The sequence below is a fragment of the Diabrotica virgifera genome, chromosome 5, assembly GCF_917563875.1.
Source record: "Diabrotica virgifera virgifera chromosome 5, PGI_DIABVI_V3a".
Lineage (NCBI taxonomy): Eukaryota > Metazoa > Arthropoda > Insecta > Coleoptera > Chrysomelidae > Diabrotica > Diabrotica virgifera.
Window position 1 is genome coordinate 131,422,950 of NC_065447.1, and position 27,724 is coordinate 131,450,673.

At 35.7% G+C, this 27,724-nt stretch overlaps 1 protein-coding gene across 10 annotated transcripts in view; it reads right to left on the minus strand.

The window, feature by feature from the left end:
• Window positions 1-27,724, minus strand: part of LOC114343065 (uncharacterized) — a 618,263-nt gene that overhangs the window by 218,479 nt on the left and 372,060 nt on the right. For all 10 annotated transcript variants that reach the window (XM_050651573.1, XM_050651571.1, XM_050651566.1 and 7 more), the window contains one exon: window positions 17,894-18,088. In XM_050651573.1, the coding sequence (XP_050507530.1) occupies window positions 17,894-18,088 (195 nt within the window). The remainder of the gene's footprint in view (window positions 1-17,893; window positions 18,089-27,724) is intronic.

Genomic DNA, 27,724 nt, shown 5'->3' on the forward strand with positions numbered 1-27,724 from the left:
CAAAAGCCTTAGCAAAGTCTAAATATATAATATCAACAGGTTGATTACTGTCCAAACAAAGAGACCTGTCATTAACACATGTTAACATATTAGTAACTACCGATCTTCCAGGTACAAAACCGTGCTGGGAAATAGGAATTCTATTATTGTTTAAGAGAAAGTTCATAACCGATTCGCGAATAACTGATTCCATCAATTTAGCCGCAATGAATGTTAGACTAATTGGTCTATAATTGTCAGGATCTAACTTGTCACCTTTTTTATAAATTGGAGTAACACTAGAGATTTTCCAGCCATCAGGTAAAGTGTGTGACAAAAATGAGGTTTTCATTATAAAACTTAACGGATAGATAATCGAGTTTGCACACTTCTTAAATAAAATTGCGGCGAAACCGTCTAATCCGGGAGCGGAAAAGGATTTTAAACACAAAATTTTTTTGTTTAAGAATCTCTGGATCAAAGTCTATGTCACTAATATCATAGTTACTTCTTGTAGAAACAACACGTAAAGTATTCGGAAGAGCCTCCTCGATTGTAAACACTTCTTGAAATTTTTTGGCAAAAATAGTAGCAACTTCCATTTTCACTGAGGTTGGTTCGCCTGTTTCGGTTTTTAAAATAGGTAACGAAACTTTAGATAAAATAGAATTTCTGACATATTTATAAAGAGGTTTTTTGTTCTTATTTAAGGACAGTTGGTTTTCAAAATTTTGTTTAGATTTAAAAATAGTTGATGTTAAGTTATTAGAAAAAGTACGATGATTGAGGTAGTCAGCATTCGTTTTACTTCGTAAATACTTTTTCCATAATGACTTTTTAAATTTTATCATTTCAAATATTTCTGCACTTATCCATGGCTTATTAGGATTACATCTACGTTGCACATAATGAGAGTTCGTGCGCATGGATTTATTCAGGTCCATTCAGGTTTAACTAGGTCCATTTTCCGTTGGAACTTTACCAAGCTGCAGACGGGGATTGTGAATTGCACTGTGTAGAATTCCTTCCCTTTAGTCTTCACTGCAGCATCCATTTGGCTTGCATATTGTAGAAGCCTTGGAGGTGTCACCAGGGAAATGGACCAATAAGTTTTCAATTTAAAAATCTTATGGTAATATTTTTAATATTTTTCATTTTCAAGATTTAGCCATACGGCTCACACTCCCTCTAAGGGGAAAATTGACCCATCCCAGATACCTACGGTATCAAAAGGATTGAGCTCTGGTGGGACTCTTTCCGTGTTATCGAGCCCTAAGTGACTTGGAATGCAGGTGTATCTCCCAAAAATTTTCGTACACTTCTGGCCGTCGCGAGTAGTACAGCTTTCGGCATGGTCTTATAAAGATGTTCATTTTCAATATATTTTGACGTTTACTATTTTCAGTGACAGTGACATTAGCGCATTTGTTGTATTTATTGGTTTATTTGCATTGTATTTCTAACCTACAAATTGTCATTATATTGTTAGTACATATCAATGATATTACATATCGATCGATGCTTCGCTTAATCTTTTGATTTAACTTGTTTGCAAATGAATCATGACGTTTGTGCAAAGAGATAATGTAAGCCTATATCATATTTTTCCATCAAAGTTTTCAATTATTTTCGGCTTTTTTCCTAACGAAACCCGAGATTTCTAACTTCCAAACACATACTTTCTTTGCCACCTTTATAATCAAATTCTTCGACAAATCTATTATGCATTTTAATAACAATGAGCACTTGTTTTTCGGTTATATGAAAATTTAATATGCCGACGTAACGGTACACGACAATTAGACCGAAAGCAGTAGACCAAACTCATTGGACCGAAAAGCACTTTACCGAAACCTCACTAGATCGAACAACACTAGACCGAAATGGTAGGTACATAAATTAAAAAAGATTGCAGTAAATTATGCTAAGATTTTGAAGCACTGCGGAGTTGCAGAGAGAACAGAGTCTGACAGTTTAAAACGCCTCGTCGGTAACTTTGATGTTCATGGTAACATAGAAAATTAACCAAAAACAAATAAAAACAAAAAAATAAACAAAAACCAAAGCGAAAAAAAACCTCTAATGTTCATGGTAACATAAAAATTAACCAAAAACAAATAAAAACAAAAAATAAACAAAAAACAAAGCGAAAAAAAACAACCTCTAAACTATTTTTAGTATTTAATTTTTATTGAAAAACTATTTTTAGTATTGTATTATAAACAAAAAACAATCTCTAAACTCGCCAGTACTTTGTGCCGCCGCCAGTCCTAAGCCTGGATAAAGGGTGAATGGAATTTAATGTTACTCTTGCTCAGATTACAATCCTGTTTGAGCACCCTGTATTATGAACCTAATGCTTTTCGGTCTCCTACTGTTCGGTCTAGTGAGGTTTCGGCAAAGTGCTTTTCGATCTAATGATTTCGGCCTCTTTACAGTAAACCGACGTAACAGACCTTGTTCAACGGCTGTAATTTTATTTTTGAAGACGTTGTCTGTCTCTTATTAGTAGTGACAAAACCGGATATACTTTCTGTTGCATTTCGCGGCCCTCCTTTGCAATATTTTTGATGCTACACACAGAAACTCCTGCAAATGCAACCCACAAATCTCAGATTATTTACTATTCGTTTTATTAAAATATTTATCAAATTACCTGTCATACTAGCTATACGCTCTTGAACTTTTTTAAAGTTAATAATAGGTTTATCAGCAGCTGCTTCTCATTGAGCGAATTTTAATACACCGTGTATTATTTCACGAGCTTGACCAGTAAAAAATTTTCGCTTCACTTTATACTGCTGATCCATTTTTTAGACCAAATGAACAATTAAAAAGTTAAAAATCACTATTATTATTAAAAATAGTTACACTTTTATAAACAACTTTTTATAATAACACGTTTTTATTATTTATAGGACACAATATAAAATTATAAACTATTTTGAAATATTCATTAGCTATTACAAACGAATAGAAAATTTTACAGACATAGAAAATAACACCATTTATTGAAAAAACTAGTATGTAGTATCTTTTGAGAACAGTAAGAACTAATTTTACCAATATAAAATTTAAAATGGCTTAAAATTACAAATAAAACTCAATGCGTCCATGTAAAAGCTGTTGAATATTGCATTGCCATTGAGTTCTGAGCTATTCTGAAAGTTTCAGACCTCTAGCTAGTCGGGAAGTATTTTTAAAATCAATTACAATATTTTTCCAGGACAAAGTGAGAGACAGACAAAGAACAGGCGAAGTATATAAAAACGTAGTAATCATTATATTTTGAGATTTTACAAAACAATTGTAAACGTCGCGAATCGGCCTGAGCTATTTCTGCCGTAATATGAAATTTGCTAGCGCGCACAGTATGTTCACATCTATTTCTATTTCGGTTCGCCTGTATGTACAGCTGGTTCCTAAACAAACTGATACGACTCTTAAAACGTATTTTATAGAAAATTGAGAAGTGTATTTTGAAGGATAAATACTTATTATTTACATACAGTCACTGTCACTGCCAAATCTTAAAATTTTTCAGATAACTTATTTTGTTCAACCGTTCATCCTCAAAAAATGGCTCCACATGCTAGCAAAGAACTAAAAGCAAGAATTGTAACGAAATTAGAAGATGGTTGGTCACTATCTGCCATGCCGTAGCGAATCATTTTAACGTAAGCAGAACAACAGTTTTTATTTATATTATTTTATAAGTATAATTTTTTATTAATAGAAAAACTATGGTTCTGCTTATGTTAAAATGTTTTGCTGCCTCTGATAGCGCCCAGTTACCTTTTAATTTGGTTAAAATTCTTGCTTTAATATATTGTTAAGTCGTTTGTTTTATTCCTTAATAATAATAAAAATAATAACAGTACCGCCCAATTACTTGTCTTCCAACTTTGTATAAATTGGTAACATCCTGTGTAACCCGGCGTATCTACCAACACTGTGCGCTAAACAATATCATAGAGCCTCAACAGAAAGGATGCGCTAAGGGTTCCATGGGTTGCAAAGAACAACTTATCATCGACTCTGTCATTTCTAACCAGGCATTCACTAAAAAAGGAACCTTTTTACTGCCTTTATTGACTATAAAAAGGCCTTTGATTCAGTACCGCATGAATGGCTTATAGATATATTGAAAATATACAAAGTCGATGATAACATAGTGACCTTTTTAAGGCATATAATGAGAGATTGGAAGACTAAAATTCACCTCCAAATACCTGGTGAAAACAATATCGAAACCGAAAATATCGCAATTAACCGGGGCCTGTTTCAAGGAGACTCGTTGCGTCCACTGTGGTTCTGCTTAGCTTTGAACCCCCTTTCCTAGGTATTTAACACCACTGACTCAGGTTTTAGCATTAGAAACAATAATACTGTGGTAGCGAAGCTAAATCATCTGTTGTATATGGATGATTTAAAATTAATGGCTTCCACTCGAGAACACCTAGAACAGATGCTAAAAACTGTAGAAACATTCTCTAATGATATTAGTATGCACTTCGGACTAGACAAGTGCCGTGTTTTGAATATAGTCAGAGGAAAGGTACAGCCCGGTGGATTCGATATGCAAAATGGCCAGAACATCGAGGCCATGGGCAAAAACGATATGTACAAATATCTTGGGGTAAAGCAGGCGCGGAAAATTGACCATAAGCATATGAAAACTGAGATAACTACCGAGTTTATACGAAGGGTAAAACAGCTGCTTCGTTCACAGCTTAACAGTAAAAATTTGTTTAAGGCACTAAACACCTACGCTTGTTCCGCGCTTAGCTATTCATTTGGTATGGTTAGGTGGACCAAAACGGATATAGAAAATCTTCAGCGAAAAGTACGAACACACCTCACAAAGACACAAAAACACCACCCTAAAAATGCAGTAGAACGAACGACATTAACCCGATATTTAGGAGGAAGGGGACTTATGGATATAGGTGATCAATTAGATAAACAGATTGCTAATTTAAGAACTTATTTTCAGATGCAGGCTGAGACATCTACTCTACACCGCGCTATTTGCGCAGTAGATGACACAACACCGATCAAACTGAGGGAACCAGAAATGCGCATAAACCACCTTACTAAGGACGAAAAACTGCGCACCTGGATGAGCAAACCTCTGCACGGACGACATCCCAATGAGGTCAGCCACGACTATGTCGACAATACAGCGTCGAACTATTGGTTGACATCGGGAAAGATGTTCCCTGAAACAGAAGGTTCATTACTAGCCATTCAGGATCAGGTTATACCAACTAAAAATTACCTGAAACATATCGTCAAAGACCCTCAGATCCAGAACGGCAAATGCCGATATGGATGCCGAACCCAAGAAACCATCCAACATCTTACAGGGGGCTGCCTGGCATTTGCTGCAACTGAATACAAGGAACGGCATGAGGCAGTGGGAAAAATCCTTCATCAAGAGATAGCTATCAAGCTGGGACTTCTCCAAACGGACCATCTTCCATATTATCAATACGTCCCTGAGAGTATGCTTGAGGATGGCAACTACAAGCTATACTGGGACCGTACTGTGCTCACAGACCAAACAGTGGCACATAATAGACCAGATCTCGTACTAGTTAATAAATTAACAAGACAAACAACACTGATTGATGTGGCGATACCTAACAACAATAATCTACGTGGTAAATTTACTGAAAAGATCGCCAAGTACAGAGATCTGGAAATTCAAATACGAAGACAATGGAGAATGCAAAGTACCCAGACGATACCTATTATTATGTCTACTACTGGAGTCATTCCGAAGAACCTCCTCGAAAACATAAAAAAGCTGGGTCTAAACGAACACCTTTATAAGACCATGCAGAAAGCTGTACTACTCGCGACGGCCAGATGTGTACGAAAATTTCTGGGAGATACTCCAGTATACCAAGTAGGGTGGGTCGATTTTGTAAAAATAAATTTTTTTTTCAAATTTCATAGGTGGGTAGTTTTCAAAAGTTGCATAATACTGAATTGTTTGAGATCATGCTTTTAGATTTTTAATTCAATATAGTTTATAGCCCTCTACCTGCGTTTGAAATGTCAAGATTTTTCAATTTTTTTTTCTTTGATTTTTAAAGAGTAGAATAAAATTTAAACAAGCTGTTTAAAAAGAAACAATATTTATTATTAATTAAACATACATTTTTGACAAATCCAGAAAAAAAATAGGTACACTAAATATAAGACTTTAAGTAAAAAAATATAATAAACTGTGAGAAAAATTGCAATGTTAACACTTAAATTCAGCTTTACAATCAAAAGATGGCATAAGACCTCTAGACTCGACTGTGGTACGAATTAATCCATCACGAGCCTTTTCACCTACTACAGTGATAGATGCCTCAGTTACCAGTTTTACGCAACGTTCCACTGCTTGAGTATGGCAGGGAAATTTTGAAAATTCTATTTTAATTGAACATATGTTTGACAGCATATCCACAAGAGTTGAGTCGGTAATGTCTCCTAGTAAGGGAGGTGAAGTTACTAGTAAATCGGCCCAGTGTATCATTTCAATATAGTCTGTTGCATTGAAATTTAGTTTCGGAACTTTAAACACTCTTACCTTATCACCTGATTCCTTTCTTGCTTTTATGATACGTCTTAGACCTAATTCTTTGACGAAACCTCTGTTGTCTGTTATCATAGCAAGCAAAAGATTTTCCGGATGGGCAAAAAATGCATTACGTTGTATTACTGGATCAACAACTGTTTTCACTTTATCTGATAAACATCTGGAGTATTTAATTAATTTAAAAAGATGTTTGGGTCCCATTTCACACGAAGGTTGTTCTTTCATGTGGAACCATACGGGAGCGTAGACTTTCATGATATTGTTACGCGATTGACTCTACTATTTTATTTATTTATATCTTTAGGCACTAAGTTTAATTTAAATAAAGGAAGACTTACTTATATTATTTTATACATCTAATAACACCAACTAACACATCTAATTTATTTACAACTCAAATTTATGATTTAATTAACTAAACATAATAACTTCGATAACTAATATATACATTTCATTAAATCCGACTCGAATACAATTATATCACGCGTCGCGGCTCGTTCATTGACTGACTGGCCTGTGCTCGAATTCCTGTTCTTAAATACTCTGACAGCGGTCGCCTCGAATCGCCGTGGAAGGTCTGGCCTTTACTCGTAACCCCGGGAAGCATCGAGAATAATTAGGCCGGGTTGTGAGGCGTCACATTGCCCCCTCCTTAAAAGATGGTTCCTCCTGGAACCTTGTCGGGACTGGAACTGGATGCTGGTATCTGAAACTGGACCCTCTTTTACAACTCCCAGTTGTATAAAAGTGACAGGGGACGGTCTTCTCTCCGCACCAGTAACTATGCGGATTGCAACAGACTAACACCTGGACCTCGGTGTCTTGGAAAATTTCTTCTACCATATTTCGGATAACTCTCCAGTCTAATTGGCTGCATTCTAACTTTGGCATGGCTAACTTTTGCACGTCGGACTCCAACACGTGCTCTCTCAATTGAATTAATGCATCCCATACATCTTGGTAGGTAGGTTGGTCACGGACAGTGTCTTTTGTTACCAGATAGAATAGGTAACGTGATGCATCTTGGAGTTTCAATGCTTTGCCAGGAGCTGGCAGTTGGCATTGAAGTTCTACAACTCGACCAAACTTCCTTCGGAAGGCGGATGCCAACCCTCGTGCGTCTTTGATACTGGCTGGGATGGTATGGGCCAGCGAATAGTCATCGGGAAGTGCGAGAAGATCTCGCTTTTCTTCAGTGGTAACACCATGTCTTGCTTTACCGGTACCTCCGTAGGCACCCATGAACTCTTCAAAGGTAAGGTCAGGTATTCCTCGAATTTGGTTGACTTCCACTTCTTCATCTACGTCGTGATCTCCCTCGTACGGCGCCAACCGGTTATGGTGGACTATCATCGGCTTTCCCCTAGGAATCTTGCTTATTCGGTAGATAACGTCATTGATTTTCTTGACAATGAGGTACGGACCCTCCCAGAACTGCTGCAACTTGGGAGAACAACCTGTTCGCTTCTTTGGATTATAAAGCCAGACTTTGTCGTTCTCCTTAAAACATCCCTTCTCGGCTTGGGTATCGTATCGTTTCTTCATGCGGTCGCTAGTGATCTGAAGGTTAGACCGGACCAACTCATGTATATCGTCCATTCTTCTTCGTAATTCATTCACGTAATCCTCACCAGCAACATCTTCTCCAGGTCGACATCCAAACTCTAGATCACAGGGTAGACGCATCTCACGTCCAAATAGGACTTTTGCTGGTGATTGGCCAGTTGATTCATTAACAGCAGATCTATAGGCCATTGCGAAGAACGGAAGGTACTGGTCCCAGTCTCGTTGATGATCGGACACCATCTTTGTCAAATACTTGCCGACTGTCCTATTCATACGCTCCACCATTCCATCCGATTGCGGGTGATAGGCCGTGGTCCTTGTCTTCTTCATGCCTAGTTTATCACAGATTCCTTGAAATAGATCGCTCTCAAAGTTCCTTCCTTGGTCACTATGGATCTCCAGAGGTACTCCAAATCGGCTGATGCAGTCTTTGATTAACACATCTGCAATAGTGGCGGCCTTCTGGTCTGGAATTGCGTAGATCTCCACCCACTTCGTGAAGTAATCCATTATCACCAACATGTATTTGCATCCATTGTCACTTTCTGGAAATGGCCCGGCAATATCCAAAGCTATTCTTTCAAACGGACTTCCAACATTGTACTGTCTCATAGGAGCCTTTCTTTTCCGGTAGGGCCCGTTACTTGTAGCACAGGTAGTACATTTCTTACACCAGTCCTTCACATCGTCGGAACTATTCATCCAATAAAATCGTTCCCGAATTCTCTGAAGGGTCTTCTTTACACCAAAATGCCCTCCTGATGGACTGTCGTGTAACTGACGGAGTACTTCGGCTACTCTGCTCTTTGGAATCACCATCTGTGTTCTCCTCACTGAACCATCATCATTTTCTATTACTCGTTTAAGCAAGCTGTCTTCCAAGATAAATGAGTCCCACTGGGCCCAATACGTCTTAACTACTGAGCTTAGGCTTGATATTTCTTGCCAAGATGGTTGACGATTTTCTTCTTTCCATTTTCGAATCTTCTGTAAAACTGGATCTTTTTCTTGTTCTTCCTTGATCTTGGTAGGCGTCCACTCGTCGTTGACCACTGTTGTTCTTAGTACTGCTGCTTCCTTCGACTCTGTTTTGTTGCAATGGGAACATTCTGCTGGACACGGTCTTCTAGATAGAGAATCAGCGTTTCTGTGGCTAACTCCGGCCCGAAGCTCGATCTTGAAATCATATTCTTGAAGTCGTTCAATCCATCTGGCTATCTGACCCTCTGGATTCTTAAACTGCATTAACCATTTAAGGGCGGCATGGTCGGTTCGGATTAGAAACTTCCTTCCGTAGAGATATTGATAGAAGTGTTCCACTGATTTTACTACTGCTAGAAGTTCTCTTCTCGTGACGCAATAATTTCGTTCAGGTTTTGAAAGCACTTTACTAAAATATCCAAGGACTCGTTCCTGTCCTCCTTGGATCTGCGACAGCACTCCTCCAATTCCCACATTGCTTGCATCCGTATCTAAGATGAACTCTCCTTCTGGCAGTGGATACCCTAATATTGGCGCTGTAATTAAATGCCTCTTCAAAGTTTCAAAGGCCGTTTGGCAGTCTCCATCCCAGCAATAATCCCTTGCTTCCTCTGTAAGTCGCGTTAATGGCTTAGCAATATCTGCAAACTTCTTAATGAATCTCCGGTAGTATGTACATAGTCCCAGAAAACTTCTCACTTGATGTTTATCAGTTGGTTCAGGCCATTCCTTAATGGAATCGATCTTTCCTTTATCCACGGCCACTCCTTCTTTGCTGACTATATGACCTAAATAATTGACTTTACTTTGAAATAACTGGCATTTCTTGGGATTTAACATTAACTGGGCAGCTTTAAGTCGATTAAAAACGTCTTCTAAATTCTTCAGGTGGTCTTCAAACGTCTCTCCCAAAACGATTATGTCGTCTAAATACACCAGGCACGTTTTCCAAGATAACCCTCTCAACACATTTTCCATAAGCCTCTCAAACGTCGCAGGAGCGTTACAGAGTCCAAACGGCATAACGTTGAATTCCCATAATCCAGATCCTGTCGTAAAGGCCGTCTTCTCTTTGTCCACTGGATCCATTTCTACCTGCCAATATCCAGACTTCAAGTCCAACGTAGAAAACAATTTACTTCCAGCCAACGTGTCCAACGTGTCGTCGATCCGAGGCAGAGGATAACTATCTTTCTTGGTAACATTGTTCAACAAACGGTAGTCCACACAGAACCTCGTAGTTCCATCTTTCTTCTTGACCAGAACCACCGGAGAGACCCATGGGCTCGTAGAAGTTTCTATCACCCCGTCTTTCTTCATTTCTTGAACAATCCTTTCAGCTTCCTCTCTCTTCGCCTGTGGTAATCGTCGAGCGGTTTGACGAATTGGCCTAGCGGTACCAGTGTCAATTTTATGTTTGACAACTGTCGTTCTTCCTGTCTTTCCTCCTTTCGGTACGAATATGTCACGATATTGCCGAAGAAATTCCCTTAATTTCCTTTTCTCCACTTGATTTAGAGATTGGCCTGCAACTGCAACCATTTGGTCGAACTTGTCGTTGGAATTATCTGATGTTGTTGTCTGACGGATTATGGACGTCACGGGTACACAAGTTCCTACTTTTGTCTCCTTCTTGATGGTCACCGGGTAGTCATTGACATTAATCAATCTCACGGGAATTTCTTTAGCAGAAGTAACCAATTCCTTTCCAATTATGATTCCTCGGCCAACCTCCTCGTCGTGGTTCCATGGCTCCATCATAACAGGTGTTCCTTCTTCTACAATTCCCTGTAGCCGCGCTACGATGATCGTTTCACTCCTCGCAGGCACAACTGTATCTTCTTTAATGGCTGCTAGCACAGTGCTGTCATCATGTGGATGAAGAAATACCTCCTCGTTGCCAACTTTGATTACCCTGTTCTTAAAATCCAATTGAAATCCATGCAAATTCATTACGTCCATTCCTAATATAACATCTTCTTCGATGTCTGCAACTATGACAGTATGGACGAACTTTTCTGCTCCAATCCCTAATTGTATCTGGATTTCTCCGTGGATGTTGGCATTTTCACCTGTGGCAGTCCGCAGTCGCAACCTCGTTGGTAAGAGTTTCTTACGGCTGTTTAAAACTGACGGTCGCATAATGGTCCTGGTTGCTCCGGTATCCACCAACAATGTATACTTTTTACCATTTATTTCTCCATCCACATATACACTATCTTCACGACATTTCAAAGAAGCTATTAGTATGAGAGGGTCTTTGGAAAAGTTGCGGGTCGAAGCTGCCCCCCTAAGGCCGACCCGTTCTAGTTTTCCTGCTGGTGAGTCTCTTGATTGTTATTGTACCTAGGGTACTTACACGAACTCCGTACGTGTCCCATTTCCCCACAGTTCCAGCACCTTATGGTCTTCGTTTTCTTGGATGCAATGTCTTTCATCATATTAACAAGCTGGTCAAGTTTGTCCTCATCCTGTTCCTCTTTCACAGTCCTCACTTTACTGTACCCACCAGAGGCCTGGGTAGCTGATTCGTATTCAAGGGCGGCAGACAAGGCATCGACCAGCGTCTTGTGACGAGCTAATCGCAGTGTTCTTTGCATTTCATGATCACGAAGGCCATCAATAAATGTTTGAACAGCCAACTTTTCCATCATGTCTTCGGGAGCTGTTGGATATGCATATCGTACCAACCTGGCAATATCGACCTCGTATTCTTGAAGAGCTTCATCTTTCTTTTGTCTTCGATTTTTAAACTGCGACTGATAGACATGCTCTAAATGTTCGTGCCCGTATCGCATATTCGGTCTCTTTTTAAGCTGCTCGAAGTCATCTGTCTCCTCTACGGCTATGGTCTGGAGGACATCCAAAGCGTCGCCTCGAAGAGCAATAGTGAGGTTTACAGCTTTTTCTTTTTCGGACCATCCGTTCGCTCTGGCCGCCGATTCGAACTGCTTCATGTAGTTGTTCCATGATGACTTTCCGTCGAAATTTGGCACCTTAACACGAGCATGACCTACACTCCCTTCAACTATCGACCGTGGCTCCAATTTGTATTTGGTTTCATCATCTTTAATATCTGTTAAGATGGGTTCCACCACTTTGTCCACTTTTTCAGTTTCCTCCAGTTTCTTTTCTATTTCCTTGATCTTTTCTTCAAAAGTAGATTTTATGGACGATATCTTGTCGTCAAAATCCGAAGTGACCTTAGAGATGTTAGCAGAGATCTCGTTAGTCATTTTGCTTTCAAGGGATGAAATATCACCCGAAACTTTCTTCTCTAACGATGCAATGTCTGTCGAAACTTTCAAAACATCCGAGGAAACTTGAGAGATTTCACTAGAAACTTTGCTCTCTAACGATGTAATGTCTGTCGATACTTTGTTCTCTAACGATGTAATGTCTGTCGATACTTTCAAAACATCCGAGGAAACTTGGGAGATTTCACTAGAAACTTTGGTCTCTAACGACGTAATGTCTGTCGAAACTTTAGAAACATCGGAGGAAACTTTCGAAATCGACGAGATCACAGCAGCATGCTTGTCTTCAAACAAATAGGTTTCTGGATCTTGACCCTCTTTCTGAAGAGCGTTCTTTAGACGTTCGACCAGATCAGGATCCCTTTCTTCCAATTCAAGTCTCAGGTCTGCAATTTTTAGCTTACACAAGGTAGACATGATCACACACTTTATTTATTACGATTTATATTTTATTTATTTTTAAAGGTTCCACACTGTATTTAAACCGAAAATTTACGTTGATATTTATTTCAAGTATCCTCACTTCTGACACCATTTTGTTATGCGATTGACTCTACTATTTTATTTATTTATATCTTTAGGCACTAAGTTTAATTTAAATAAAGGAAGACTTACTTATATTATTTCATTTACATCACTTATTTATTTTAATAATTACAAATAACACCAACTAACATCTAATTTATTTACAACTCAAATTTATGATTTAATTAACTAAACATAATAACTTCGATAACTAATATATACATTTCATTAAATCCGACTCGAATACAATTATATCACGCGTCGCGGCTCGTTCATTGACTGACTGGCCTGTGCTCGAATTCCTGTTCTTAAATACTCTGACAGCGGTCGCCTCGAATCGCCGTGGAAGGTCTGGCCTTTACTCGTAACCCCGGGAAGCATCGAGAATAATTAGGCCGGGTTGTGAGGCGTCACAATATAATCAACTAGTGTCTGTAGTTCTTCAGATGGGTCAATGGTTCCAATGTAAAGGCGTAATATGCGGTTGGCCGTTGTAAGCCAGCGAGAATGTGACATATTGCCAGGCTGCCTGTTAGTGAGTTCGTCGCTACACACACCCAATGATACAGCCTGACACATTTCGTACATGTATTTTTGATAAGTGCTTAAAGATTTTATCACATCTTCTTTTTGAGAAATAAGGTTACCGGAGACAGGGCTGAACGCTTTAACACAGAGATGGTCGCAGGTTTCCAGTGCCTTTCCGATAGGCCCAGTGAATCCCCGAGGCCCGCTGGTTCGCCCATCCAATACACTAAATAAATGTCTTAGAGGCAATTCGTTTGCGTGTAGTAGGCAAATAAACTATTGAAGAGGCCTTTGTAGACGTAACTCCATAAATCGAATTGCTCCAGACTTCCATCCAGTATTCGTATTAGTTCCGTCACATCCTATACATTTTAGAAAATCTAACTTCACATTATTGGTTGAAAGAAAGCTAAGAAGAGAATCACATATAGCTTTTCCAGTTCCAATTACTGGTGTCGTATGTCCTAAATATTGTGAGTTTGGTTGGCTTATGATAGAAATATGTTCTCTTGATACCAATTTTCGATAAGAACGACCATTTTTCTTTTCGATCGTTAAGGTTTTATCTTTTCTCCCATCGAAATAAATACTTTCTAGAGAGCTTTGGTGTACATTACTTTGTAGATGTTGCCTTGCTTTATTTCGTGCTCGACGTACCTTGCTCTTATCTATAACCAAACGGTTCTCTTCGGAGAACACTAGGCCGACATCTTGTAACACTGCAGTAGCAATAGCAGCCGCGGATCGGTTTGAAACTCCATATCTATCGCAGATTCTTGCGAGTTTTGGAAGATGTAATGTATTATAGGTTTTATTAGACTCCGAAGTTGATGTTGAAGGTATAGGTTCCGTATCAACGTCAACAACATCATTATCAACATGTGCTTCTGAAACATTCTTACTCATTTCAGACATCTTTCTTTTTTTGCAAGGACTTCTATCATTGAGTTCGATTTCTTTATGTTTCATTTGTCGATCCAATGCGCGCTGTAATTTAATGGTAGTATTTTTATCGACACCTGTTATCATCATTTTTCTTTCTTTCCTCTGGTCTAATAGGAAAGGACGCTCGATAATAGGGACTTTGTGATTCTTAGGGCATTTGCAAGAATCAAAAGTCATGCATTTACACGATGCAATGTCAAAAAGTCTTGTCATGGAAGTTTCTCGGAAAGCGTCAACTTTTTGTGTGTATGTATCAGATCTTTTTGTTTTTGGATATCGAATTAATTTAATATATTCATCATAATACCTTTTAAGAAAGTCCTTAATGCGTTTTGAGCTTACAGTTGGAATTGAAGCCAAAGACCAGATCTTTTCAATGCGTTGACAAACAGCGTGAACTTCGGTTATAGGCGGCTGTTTTCCGGAGTTTGCTTCTTGTAAATCATACCGCACATATAATATATACCTTATAATGTCACTAACAGTAGGCAAAACACTTGAAGATGGTTCAGAAGGTATTCCAAATATAGGACAACGCACTTTACTTCGAATTTTTAAAAGTTTTGAACTCATTTTACTAACACACTTATATCTTTTTTAGTTTAATAAACTAATTAGTTATAAAAAGTTATTACGGCAATAATACAGTACACAACACGAAGCAGTTTCAATTATACAAAATCCGACAACAAATCATACAAAAAAAAAATAGTGATCTGCCAACCTGTCCAGACAAAACTGTACTGCGATTTCTACGAAATTAGCTGAAAGGTCAGTCTAGTAATCTCGCTCGCGCATGCGTTAAACAAGCGACAACAGCCAATCAGTAGCGTAACACGCATTAATTTTCTTTAGAACCAAAAATTTAGATGAATACAACTTTGTTTTATTTTGTAAAACTAATTCGAAAATCAGGGGGAAAATTTCCATTTATGGGAAATTTCAAGTCCCGGTAGAGAGCTAAAACATATATATTATATATTTTTTATTATTTTTATACTGTTTCTAATAGTCTAATGCAACTTCCGATTCATACCCATACTAATTTTGTTCGATTTGAAAAATTCGAACCACCCTAATACCAAGTCACCTAGGGCTCGATAACACGGAAAGAGTCCCACCAGAGCTCAATCCTTTTGATATCGTAGGTATCTGGGATGAGTCAATTTTCCCCTTAGAGGGAGTGTGAGCCGTATGGCTAAATCTGGACAACCCTATTTTATGTAAAACTATCTTTTATATGGACGGCGTTATGCATAACTCGACCAAGCGCCATATCTTTAAAATCGAGATAACAGCGGATTCTGGTGACACATAGCTAAAACTATCTTGGAAAAAAATCCCTGTTATTGTTACGTTAACGGTTACTAAGAAAAACAAAATTAAACCAAGCGACATTCTGTCTATTAAGGGTTTTTAGTTTTGCATAACAAGACTATATCCATAACACCCATTCTTAGTTTCGCAATAGTAGACTAAGCGCCGACTTTGGTCTGGTTATGCTTAACTAATAGGTCTGGATCCCGCGTATGAAAAAAAAGTTGATTAATAGCAAGCTGAAAATTTGTTAATAGCTTAAGGGTGTCTAGTCCGACAAACTTTGATATATGGGAACACTGGAACAGGGGAAGTTTTAATTGTGGAACAGGTTAAAAATTTGGAACGGTCAGACCACGAAAACGGCACATGTATTTTGTCCGACAGAACAGACTTAAACTCTCCGAACAGAGATTAAACTCTCATGCAAAAATCAGACTGATATTTATCACCAAATGGGCGTTTTAATGAGTGGAACATGTAGAATATGTTAAATGACAGGAATTATGACAGGTGATAAATAGCAGTCTGATTTTAGCATGAGAGTTTAATCTCTGTTCGGAGAGTTTAAGTCTGTTCTGTAGGACAAAATAAATGTGCCGTTTTCGTAGTCTGAACGTTCCAAATTTTTAACCTGTTCCACAATTAAAACTGCCCCTGTTCCAGTGTTCTCATATAACAAAGTTTATCCGACTAGACACCCTTAAGCTATTAACAAATTTTCAGCTTGCTATTAATCAACTTTTTTTCATACGCGGGATCCAGACCTATAAGCGTTTGGACAGAATAACATTTTTGTACCCCTTAATGTACACATTAATTTTGAAGTTTCGGTCAAAAAATGATCGAATTGTTTTAAAGTGAAAATGTTGTTTTTATGTATAATTAAATTAAAAATACAAATAATCTATATAAAATCTCTATACCTATATAAGGCATAAAATAATTCTAAGAATAAAAAAACATGATTTACTTCAGACTGCTTCAAATACCCTTACGCTTTGTATAAAAACAAAATACTGAAAATTCTACAAAATTCAATTCGTATCGATTGTCAAATGGTTCGGACTGCTGCAAGTTATTAAAAAATAAATCTCATTTTACAATGTCTTAACACTGGCTGAGCAATAAAGAAAGGTATCTATGTACCGCTGTTTAGTACACTAATGCTTCGAATAACAACAGATTTTTAATAATTCAACAAAACTAAATTTATGAATTGTCAATGGTCCCTACTGCAAGTTAATAGATAAATAAATATCATTTTACATGACAACACAGTCTTGGCAATAAAAAAGGTATAGATGTAAAAAAAGATTTTACCGCAAGTTTAAAAACTTTGTATACTCCAATTTTTTATTGAGATAATTTTAACTGTATTGGAATTAACGCTATTGAATGGTAAAATAAATTTAGAGCAATAAAATGCAAAAAATATATTTAATGATAATTGAATTGATTATAATTTAGCAATACACGTTTAACATAACAATTAAAAAAATACTAGTTTTTATATACGTATTTATTTAGTGATTACAAGAGGCATATCGCAATATTTTGTTTTGCATTAATAGACCAAACGACATAAATGGTAGTTGGTCTAGTAATGTATAACAGCTAAACTTCCTAAAATATATTTAAAGCATAAGTAGACCAAGCGACATTTTATTTTTTTTTTCTAGAATATCGTAGGTGCGATTATATTGAAACTTTGCAACCAAAAAGAGTTAGAGGTGATCATTCTTCTGTTAAAATTTTGTGCAAATATGTTAATAAATGCATTTTTAAGAAACGATAAACTTTGAAGCTATTTATCTCAAAACTATGTTTTGGCGCTTGGTCGAGTTATGCATAATGCCGTCCATATATGTACTCTTTATAAAATGCAGGAATTCAAAATAATAGCAAAATTTAGACCTGAATAATTATTATTACAATTTATGAATTAACATATTACATATTATGTAATCAGTTGTTTGTGTGATTGTTTATTTTATCATTTGGCTGTCATAATAAATATAATAAAATGTCAGACCAATCAAATACACTGCTCAAAATGATCAAATCTTACTAAGAGTCGTATTAGTTTTTTTAGGAACCAGCTGTACATTATTTTAAAATTTGGCTACCACCGAAAATTTAGAATATTTTAAAGTTTACAATTTTTAAAAACAATATACAATTTTACTACATTTACCTTACGCTCGTGATTCGTTTTTATCTTCTTTTTCTTCTGATCTAAACTGGCAAGCCTCGCTTTAATCTCATCCGATATCACTGAAGATGGTACATCCATCATCAGAGAATTAATACTTCCATTGTCTTCTATGGATTTCATAAAGGTACAACTGTCACTTTTTTTTATCTTCACATGGTCCTGATTTTTTCTGACCTGAAACATTAATAAGTTTATTAATAAGAAGTTAATAGAAGTTTAATAGAATTTCATTCATATGGTAATCATACAAGTGATATTCTTCGTGAAGTTTTCCATTCTATCTTCGCACATGCTTGAAATTATTCACGAATTACTTTTTACACTAGGTCTCTTTTTACTCACAGAAACTAATATCGCAAAATTAAACCGCTTGTCCATAGAAACTACAATAAGTTAAATAAGCATAAACAATACGACATGTCTTTGATACCTTGTTTACTATGAATTTTGGTATTTATCATTTTCAGCGACATTAGTGCATTTGTTGTGTTAATTGGAATTTATAACTTATGTTTATTTTATATAGTTTTAATATAACTATAAAATACGTCCACCGATAATAGCCATTACCTAATAATTAGTACATGTTTCACTTACTGTTTTTATTTAACTTGTTTGCAAATGAATCATGGCGTTTGTGCAATGATATAATGAAGCAACTATAACAGATATAAACTGCTCGTCAAAAGTTAGGGATATAGAAAATTATGCTCATTTTCGTACCTGATTTTTTCAAGAACAGATTAACGGATTCCTCTAATTTTTTTTATTATTTTAGATTTTTCTTTAGTATTTACACTGTTGTGCAAAGGTTTACTCAAACTTCTTTTCTTGTACTTATACCGGGTGGAAGAAACGAAATGTTTTTCTTATGTTAAGTTTGAGACGCTCTGTAGGGAGGACGAGATACAAATGTGAGTATTCATCAGAATCGTATTGAAACCTTATGTTTTGTGAACATTTTGTTTTTTGAATATCCCTGATATTTTTAGAAAGCGAAACAAAAGTTTGAGACGCCTTGTAGGAAGGAAAAGACACAAGGTGGGTATACATCGTTATTATGTTGTAGTCTCATATTTTGCGAATATTTTATTTTTTTAATTTCTCTCATATATTTAATAATAAAGAAATTTCACGGTTTTATTCTTTAGTATGTGTTTTAACTGACGACATACGATACGTGAAGAGGCCATGTCTTGTCATACCACTAAGATGAAATTATTTCTAGATATAGTGCGAAAGGAACAGAGTGTTTAAAGAAACAAAATCTGTGTAATGTACCTCTCGCTATTTAAAGAGCCTCCACGTAGACACCAAATCCGTACTTCTTCTCAAGGAAATTCCGCCCCAAAACATCACAGGTCCTCATTAAACAATCTTGTCTCTCTTATATTACGCTGTGCATACCGCTTACCTGGTCGACAAATAAATGGCAGAGTTGCCATTAAGTCATTGAAATGTGATCAACTCAATGTTGATCCCACGTGTTGGGAAACCTGTATACTTTACCTTAGGGCATTATCCTGCTTGCCATGTGACCATCACAGGCCTTTTTATTGAAGTATGCACTTTTAAGGCATCTATATTTTATGTAAAGGGTTTTTACCCAGATATTTTTCTTTTGTGGCTCAGCTAGCATCCAGTTTATCGAACACTGATGATGATTTTTTATAAAAATCGAAAACGTTTTGTTGTGATATAGCCCTTTTAAGGGATTTTTAATAAAAAATTTTTATACCTTTTACAAAGGATTTCTTTCCAATTTTATAATAGAATAATTCAATACTAACATAATTACATATTAATTTTAAGTTAAATATTTTCACATATAAATAAATAGTAAATAAAAAAAAGAAGAAATTCCCTGAAGAACCAGAGGTTGTGCTCAGGGATTACATTATTCAAATATTAAACATTAACAATACAAAACGCATAACAAATATTAAAAATTAACAATACATAACGCATAAGGCATTTGATTGTGTAAGCTGGATAAATCTGTGGTCAATTTTAATAGAAATGGGCGCACCAATGCACTTGGTGACACTTATTAAAAATCTGTACCAGTCTAATATAGCGACAGTATGACTAGATCAGAAGTTCTCAAACCAATTCAAGACCGAGAGAGGTGTTAGACAAGGATGCGTGTTGTCACCTGACTTATTTAACATTTATGGTGAACATGTCATGAGGATGGTTTTAGAAGGATGGGCCGGTGGAGTAACAGTAGCTGGTAGAAAAATCTCCAATTTAAGATTTGCTGATGACACTACACTTATAGCAGCAAATGAGCAAGAAATGTTTGATCTTCTGCGAAAAGTTGAGTAAAAAGCAATAAAGTTGGTCTGAAAATCAATAAAGCTAAGACAAAAATAATGGTGGTCGACAGATCTGACACTATTCAACTGACTAACATATTACAGGAATACCAGATAGTAAACACCTTTGTCTATCTCGGGTCTAGTATAACTAACGATGGTAACTGTGAAGCAGAAGTTCGGATACGTATTGGTATGGCAAAAAATGCGATGAGTCGCCTAACTAAACTTTGGAAAGACAGATCTCTCTCTCAAAATATCAAGATGAGACTGGTGAATGCCCTTATATTCTCAATATTTCTATACGGAGCAGAGGGACTCTTCGCGCATGCGAGCGCCAAAAAATTGATGCCTTTGAGATGTGGTGCTGGAGAAGAATGCTGCGCATACCTTGGACAGCTCATAGGACAAACGTTTCCATTCTAAACCAACTCAATATTAAAAAAGGCTGTCCACAATATGTCTGCAACGAATTCTGCAATTCTTTGGTCACGTGGTTTGCAGAGGTGACGACAGTTTGGAGAGATTAATTGTTTCTGGAAACGTTCCGGGGAGAAGATCAAGAGGACGATCACCAACTAGATGGTCTGACCAAATAAAGCATTCAGCTGGAAACTCATTCTGCGAAGCTCTTAGAGCAGCTGAAGATAGAGACCAATGGAGAAACATTGTTAGGAATATTGGAAGAAATCACGATCCTCAGTAATGGGGAAACGACAGGAGAGAGAACGCATAACAACTCATAACGCATAACAAATATATTATATATTAGTAGTTATATTATAAATTTAATTAAAGATCGCATTCAAAAATTCAGGTCCAGTGTTCTTAATAAATTTTTTTAAAATGGATTTAATCATGTTGAATGAGTTTATTTTTCCCAAATATATTTTATAAATTTCTGGTAAATAATTAAATATTTTAGGAATATAGTAAGTGAAATTATGTTTACCAATTGATTTAAAATTACTAATAATTTGTACATAGTCATAAAGTTTTCTTCTAGTGTCGTAATTATGATCTATCGATTTCAATATTTGTTTATTTTTGTATGTATGCAAAATTATGTTTAATAAATATAACTGTCTAATTTTAAAAACACCAGCTTGCTGATAAAGAAGTTCTGATGAATATAAGCGAGTTTTTTTAACATTATTTTTAAAAATCTCCTTTGAAGTATTTCGAGTTTAATCAAATGTGAGGAATATGTTCCACCCCATGCTATAATGGCATATCTAAGACGTGATTCTATTAAGGAATAGTATACCATCTTTAAGTAAGATAAATCAAGAATGTTGCTGAGGTATCTAAATCTGTATAGTATCATTCTTAGAGTTTTACATACCATATCAATATGTATATCCCATTTCAAGTGACAATCTATGTAAACGCCTAAATATTTTATGTATTCTTTCCTATTTATTTTAATGTACGCCTTATTATAGTTTAGATTTAATTCCATGAATTCGGGTAAATTATTTTTATATATTGAAAATGGTACAAAGTAAGTTTTATCTGTATTAACTGTCAGTAGTTTCCTATTTAACCAATCTGGAACCTTTACAGTTTCTGTTTCTGCCAAAGTTTTAAGTTCTCTCCAAGAATTACTAGTGTAAAGTATAACTGTGTCGTCAGCAAAACAAATAATCTTTCCATTTATTTTCATTGCCGCTAGATCATTTATATATATTGAAAACAATAAAGGGCCTAAAACAGTACCTTGAGGCACACCATACTCAATGCTTCTTTCAATACTAAGTTTGTTATTAATTTTGAGAATTTGCAATCTATTTTTTAAATAACTTTGAAATAGTAAATATGGTATGCCTCTTATTCCAAGATCGTCCAAAGCACCTAATAACTGCTGATGACTAACAGTGTCAAATGCTTTCGCTAAATCTAAAAATATTGCTAAAGTAGTAGAGCCACTGTCCAGCATCTTATATAAATAATCAGTAGCAGATGTTATAGCATCTGAAGTGGAATATCCTTTTTTAAAACCAAATTGGTTTGTATGCAGAAAGCAGGTTAAACTTTTTAAGATATTGATTATCTCGTTCGGCTAATGCCTTTTCAAAGATTTTTGCAAGGCTGGTAATAAGTGATATTGGACGATAATTTTGCACTAATTTTTTATCACCTTTTTTAAATATAGGTATAATTACAGCTTTTTTAAAATTGTCAGGACATGTACCTTGTTCAAATATATATATATATATATATATATATATATATATATATATATATATATATATATATATATATATATATATAACTACTTGGAAAAATAGCAGAGAGACATGAAGAAACAGCTGTAACATTAATAAAGACAAGGTTGACCAATAAGGCTAGAAACCTGATAAGTACCGAAGATACGATCCCGCTTATAGCCGCGGCACTGAAGAAAGAATTAAGAGGCGACAATCCGAAAACGGTAATAGACAAGTTAGCAAAGAAAAGGCAGGGAAACAAAGATGCAGCAGTGTACGCATCTGAAGTAGAGGAACTAGCAGAACAGTTAAAGGTAGCATACATAGCGGACGGAATGCCATTGGAATTAGCGAAAAAATACACGACGGAAACAGTTGTAGCAACAATGAAACGAAACGTTAATATAGATAAAGCTAAGTTAATACTGGAGGCAGGTAATTTCACAACACCGCAGGAAGTAGTATCCAAATTTTTATCGATTAATACGACAGAAGAGAACACACAGGGAAGAGTGTTCAATTATAGGACGAATTATGAAAATAGGAGAGGACAGCATCAATACAGAAGAGGATACCATAACAAATACGATAGAGGCAGAAGAAATACCTTCGGACAACAGAACGAAGCAGAGGCAACGGGAAACGAACAGAACTATTCGAACAGAGGATATAGACAGTTTAACAACCAAACATACAGAGGAAACCAGAGAGGAGGACGTAACAGAAACGTAAGGCTAATGGAGTTAGAGGACAGCCAAGAGGAACCAGAAAACCCGCAGTTGGGGTTATGAATGAACGAGACAATGAAAATACACAGTCAGAAGTGCAATATAATATTTACAACTTCGACTTAAACCTAACGAATTTTGTACGAATGAAAACAGGAATCCTAGAACATACAAATACATTTATCATAGACACAGGAGCTGATATTTCAATACTAAAATGTTCACAAGATTTTATGAAGGAACATGTGAAACCAAACACAAAGGCGAAAATAAAAGGAGTAACTAAAGGAGAATTGCAAACAATGGGAGAAGTTGAGACCACACTAGAAGTAAAAGGATCTCGATTTGAGCATATCTTTCAATTAGTTGAACCTAACTTTCCCATTCCAACCGACGGAATCATTGGGAGAGACTTTATTTCAAATTTTCAATGCATATTGGATTACGCTAACCTTAAAATGCACATTAAAGAGGACAGCGATTGTTACATTAGTACGAACATTTTGAACACAACCTACGAAACAGTAAAAGTAGAGACAAACGCAATCAAAATATTAGACATTAAATTATTCAACATATATAGACTGATCAACGACAGCAAGGATAGGAAAAAGGAATTACGGGAATCATTGAAGTTAGACAATCCAGAATACATACGCGATAAATTAGTACCTTTATGCGAAGAATATTCAGATATATTCGCCCTAAGGCATGACATGCTGACATGTAACAACTTCTACGAACAGAAACTGAGAGTTAAAGACCAAACTCCGGTATACATTAAGAGGCTACAGTAGCGATCAACAGGTAGCCACAAACGCGTTCCAAGATTGCGGCCTCTAATTTTGAATATTTTGTCGAGATATTAATTTGGCACACATATTCGTAATATAATAAAGAATGGCGGTACAGAGCCCAATTTCAGAAATATTTTAGTACGTGGAAATTACTCTATAACTAAATAAAATATTGAAAAAAGGAGCCTGGGCCTGGATTCCGTGCACTGTAGATATCTACAGTCGCCTTCTATCGATGTCAATTGTCATGAAAATATTTGAATTTTTAGCTTTAATTGAATTATTTTCTAGTTTTGCTAGGTTATACTCTAATTGATGCTGAAGTGACACTTAGTAAAACAAGAAAAACTAAGTTACTACTTAGTAAAACTAAAAATTCAAATATTTTCATGACAATTGCCATCGATAGAAAGCGACTGTAGATATCTACAGTGCACGGAATCTAGGCCCTGTACCGCCATTAAGAAGAGAAAAAAAAAAAAACTTTCTTCAAATAAACTATTTTTCCACCTACCTCTACCGAAAGTATACTTTTCCGGACCTGATTGTAGGGAGCAAAGTTGTACTTTTCCTCCCTAGGGAGGAAAATATTTTTCCTCCCTAGGGAGGAAAAGTAAAAGTGACGTCATGGTATTTCATTCATGAAATATAACTTATTGACGCCCTGTACAATATCTATTTTATATTACGTAAGTATCTATACATTTTAACGTTTATTTAAAAACACTCTGTATTTTGCAGAATGGTAAAAAACAGTAAATTGTTATTCTGATTTAACATTGTTTACATTAATAATTTGACTTGTATTTGACAGTTGACAGTTATATTGTAGCTACTTGTTAGTTTTAGTTCTAATAAATTTTGTTGGTTAGTTACATAAATAAATTAAGTAAAAATGAAAAAATGACTTGTTATTTGAGGAAGGTGGAAAAACCATATGTATAACATGGGAGTAAAGTGCCTTTTCCTCCCTTGAATGATTACTGCCCTCCGCTACGCGTCGGGCAGTAAACTTCATTCTCGGGAGGAAAAGTAGCACTTTCCTCCCTTGTTATACAAATAGCTATTATCCCATGCCTAGATTTTGTGTAATCTTGGAACTACTAAAATTTTTTATTTCTAACAAGAAATCTAACATATTACAACTAAATAACTAATTAGGCAAAGTTGTGTTTATTGATAGTTAATTTATTATATATTTGTTGTTGTATAAGTTGTTGGCTTCTTTGATAGAATATATTGTTGTTAATTGTGAGTTTTAGTTATAGGTAGGTAAGTATATTTTACGTCAAAATTTTACGTCAAGGATTTTTTATTCTAAACATATTATCAATAGTTTAACAAAATGGAAAAAGTAAATCAAACGAAAAATAAAGTTCCAAGAAAAAGTCCATTAAAAACCGTGCCAAAATTATGCGAAAGTCGAAATTTGTTTCACTTCACAACAAAAAATTATTATTTATTATTAGATATTTCATGCAAATACCTTTCTATAAATATCTATTTATTAATAATAAGATCGTTTTCTATTACTTCCATTTAGCGCGACTATGATATTGTCAAAATATTAATTTTAGATAATGTCAAAGATTACCACTGTTGCCAAAGTTTATGATACTATCTCCCGAAGTTATATTTTGTTGCTACCTGTTGATCGCTGTTTACTCTTAAGAACTATAGGACACCGCATGCACAAACAGAGGAATTTAACCGACAAGTACAAAAACTAAGAGACCAAGGAATCATAGAACCGTCTACATCAGAATACAACAGCCCGGTAGTGCCGGTACCGAAAAAAGCTATAGATGGAAATAAAGCATGGAGGTTATGCATAGATTTTAGACAACTGAACAAGAAAATAGTCACAGATAAATTTCCATTACCAAGAATAGACTCGATATTAGATCAACTAGGAAGAGCAAAATGGTTTTCAGTTATAGACTTAATGGCAGGTTTTCACCAAATACCATTAGAAAAATCATCGAGAAAATACACATCGTTTAGCACGGAGAATGGAGCATTTCAATTTACCAGATTACCTTTTGGATTAAACGTAAGCCCCAATAGCTTCTCAAGGATGATGTCAATAGAGTTTTCAGTATTAACATCAGACAAAGCATTTCTTTACATGGACGATATAGTAGTAATAGGAATATCTGAAAAACATCACCTAGACAACCTGAAAAAGACATTCGAGACATGTCGAAAATTCAATTTGAAACAACCCAGGAAAATGTCGATTTTTTAGAAGAGAAGTCACATATTTAGGACATGATCTTTCTCAGGAAGGAGTATCACCAGATAAAGCAAAATATGCAACGATTGAACAATACCCGACGCCTAAGACAGCAGAAGAGACAAAAAGATTCGTAGCATTTTGTAATTACTATAGACGTTTTATTCAAAATTTTGCTGAAATATGCAGACCACTAAACAGATTATCGAGAAAAAAAGTAATTTTTTTGGTCAGAAGAATGTGAGGAAGCATTCAATAAGCTTAAATCATCATTGATGAAACCACCAATCTTAAAATATCCGGATTTCAATAAACAATTCATCCTAACAACAGACGCATCCAACGAGAGTTGTTCAGCAATTTTAAGTCAAGATTATAACGGAATAGACCTACCAATAGCATACGCATCAAGAAGTTTCAATAAAGGAGAATGTAATAAACCTATAATCGTTAAGGAATTACTAGCGATTCATTGGGGAATTAATCATTTCAAATGTTATTTATATGGAGCACCAACATTTTTAGTAAAAACGGATCATAAACCACTAACGCACTTATTTTCAATGAAGGAACCAACCTCAAAACTTACAATGATCAGATTAGATTTAGAGGAATACGATTTCGAAATAGAGTATATAACAGGGAAATATAACTACGCAGACAGTCTTTCTATATCGTAACAGTTTAGTTGATGCATAACATTGCATCAACTAAAGAACTTATACATAGACAACAATCATATATTAGCTATAACACGAGCTCAAGCAAGAGAAAAGGAGAAAGAATCAAGGCAAACGAAGGCAGAAATTGAACTCGCACTACAGCCCGAAGCCCCCAACCAGACAGTAAGGAAGGTACTAAATAATTTAGAGGCGCATAGACTACCAATTTTGTCTTTTGGAGCAGAACTAATCTCACCAAGACTGAGCATTAGGGTAAAAACAAAATAAAATGCAGCAAGAGCATAGCCACAGGATTCAATAATTTCGATTTAAACCAAATGTTGGCACAGCTTGATAAACTGGCGGTAGAGAATGCAGTACGTAAAGTAAAAATATATGTAAACGATATTATTTTTAAATTGTGCACAATTAATGAATTTATTAAAGAAGGAAACAAAATATTGAAAGAATGTAGAAATATACATATGTGAAGTACCAGAAACAATAGAAGATGACAAAGAAAATCACAGATTAATAAAGGAATATCATAATCACCCGATGTTTGGAGGACACGTAGGAAATAATACGACTAATAAAGAAGCTAAAAGCAAGATTCAGATGGGAAAATTTGGAAAAAGATGTAAGAAAATACGTTAAACAATGTCATAAATGTCAAATTAACAAACCGAAAAGAACACATGTCGAAGAATTCGTGATATCGGACACTTCTTCCAAACCATGGGACATAGTATACATAGATACGATAGGTCAATTCACTAAAAGTAATGAAGGTAATAGATACTGTATCACAATGTTATGTGAACTTACTAAATACGCGGTCAGTATACCCGTGTGCAAT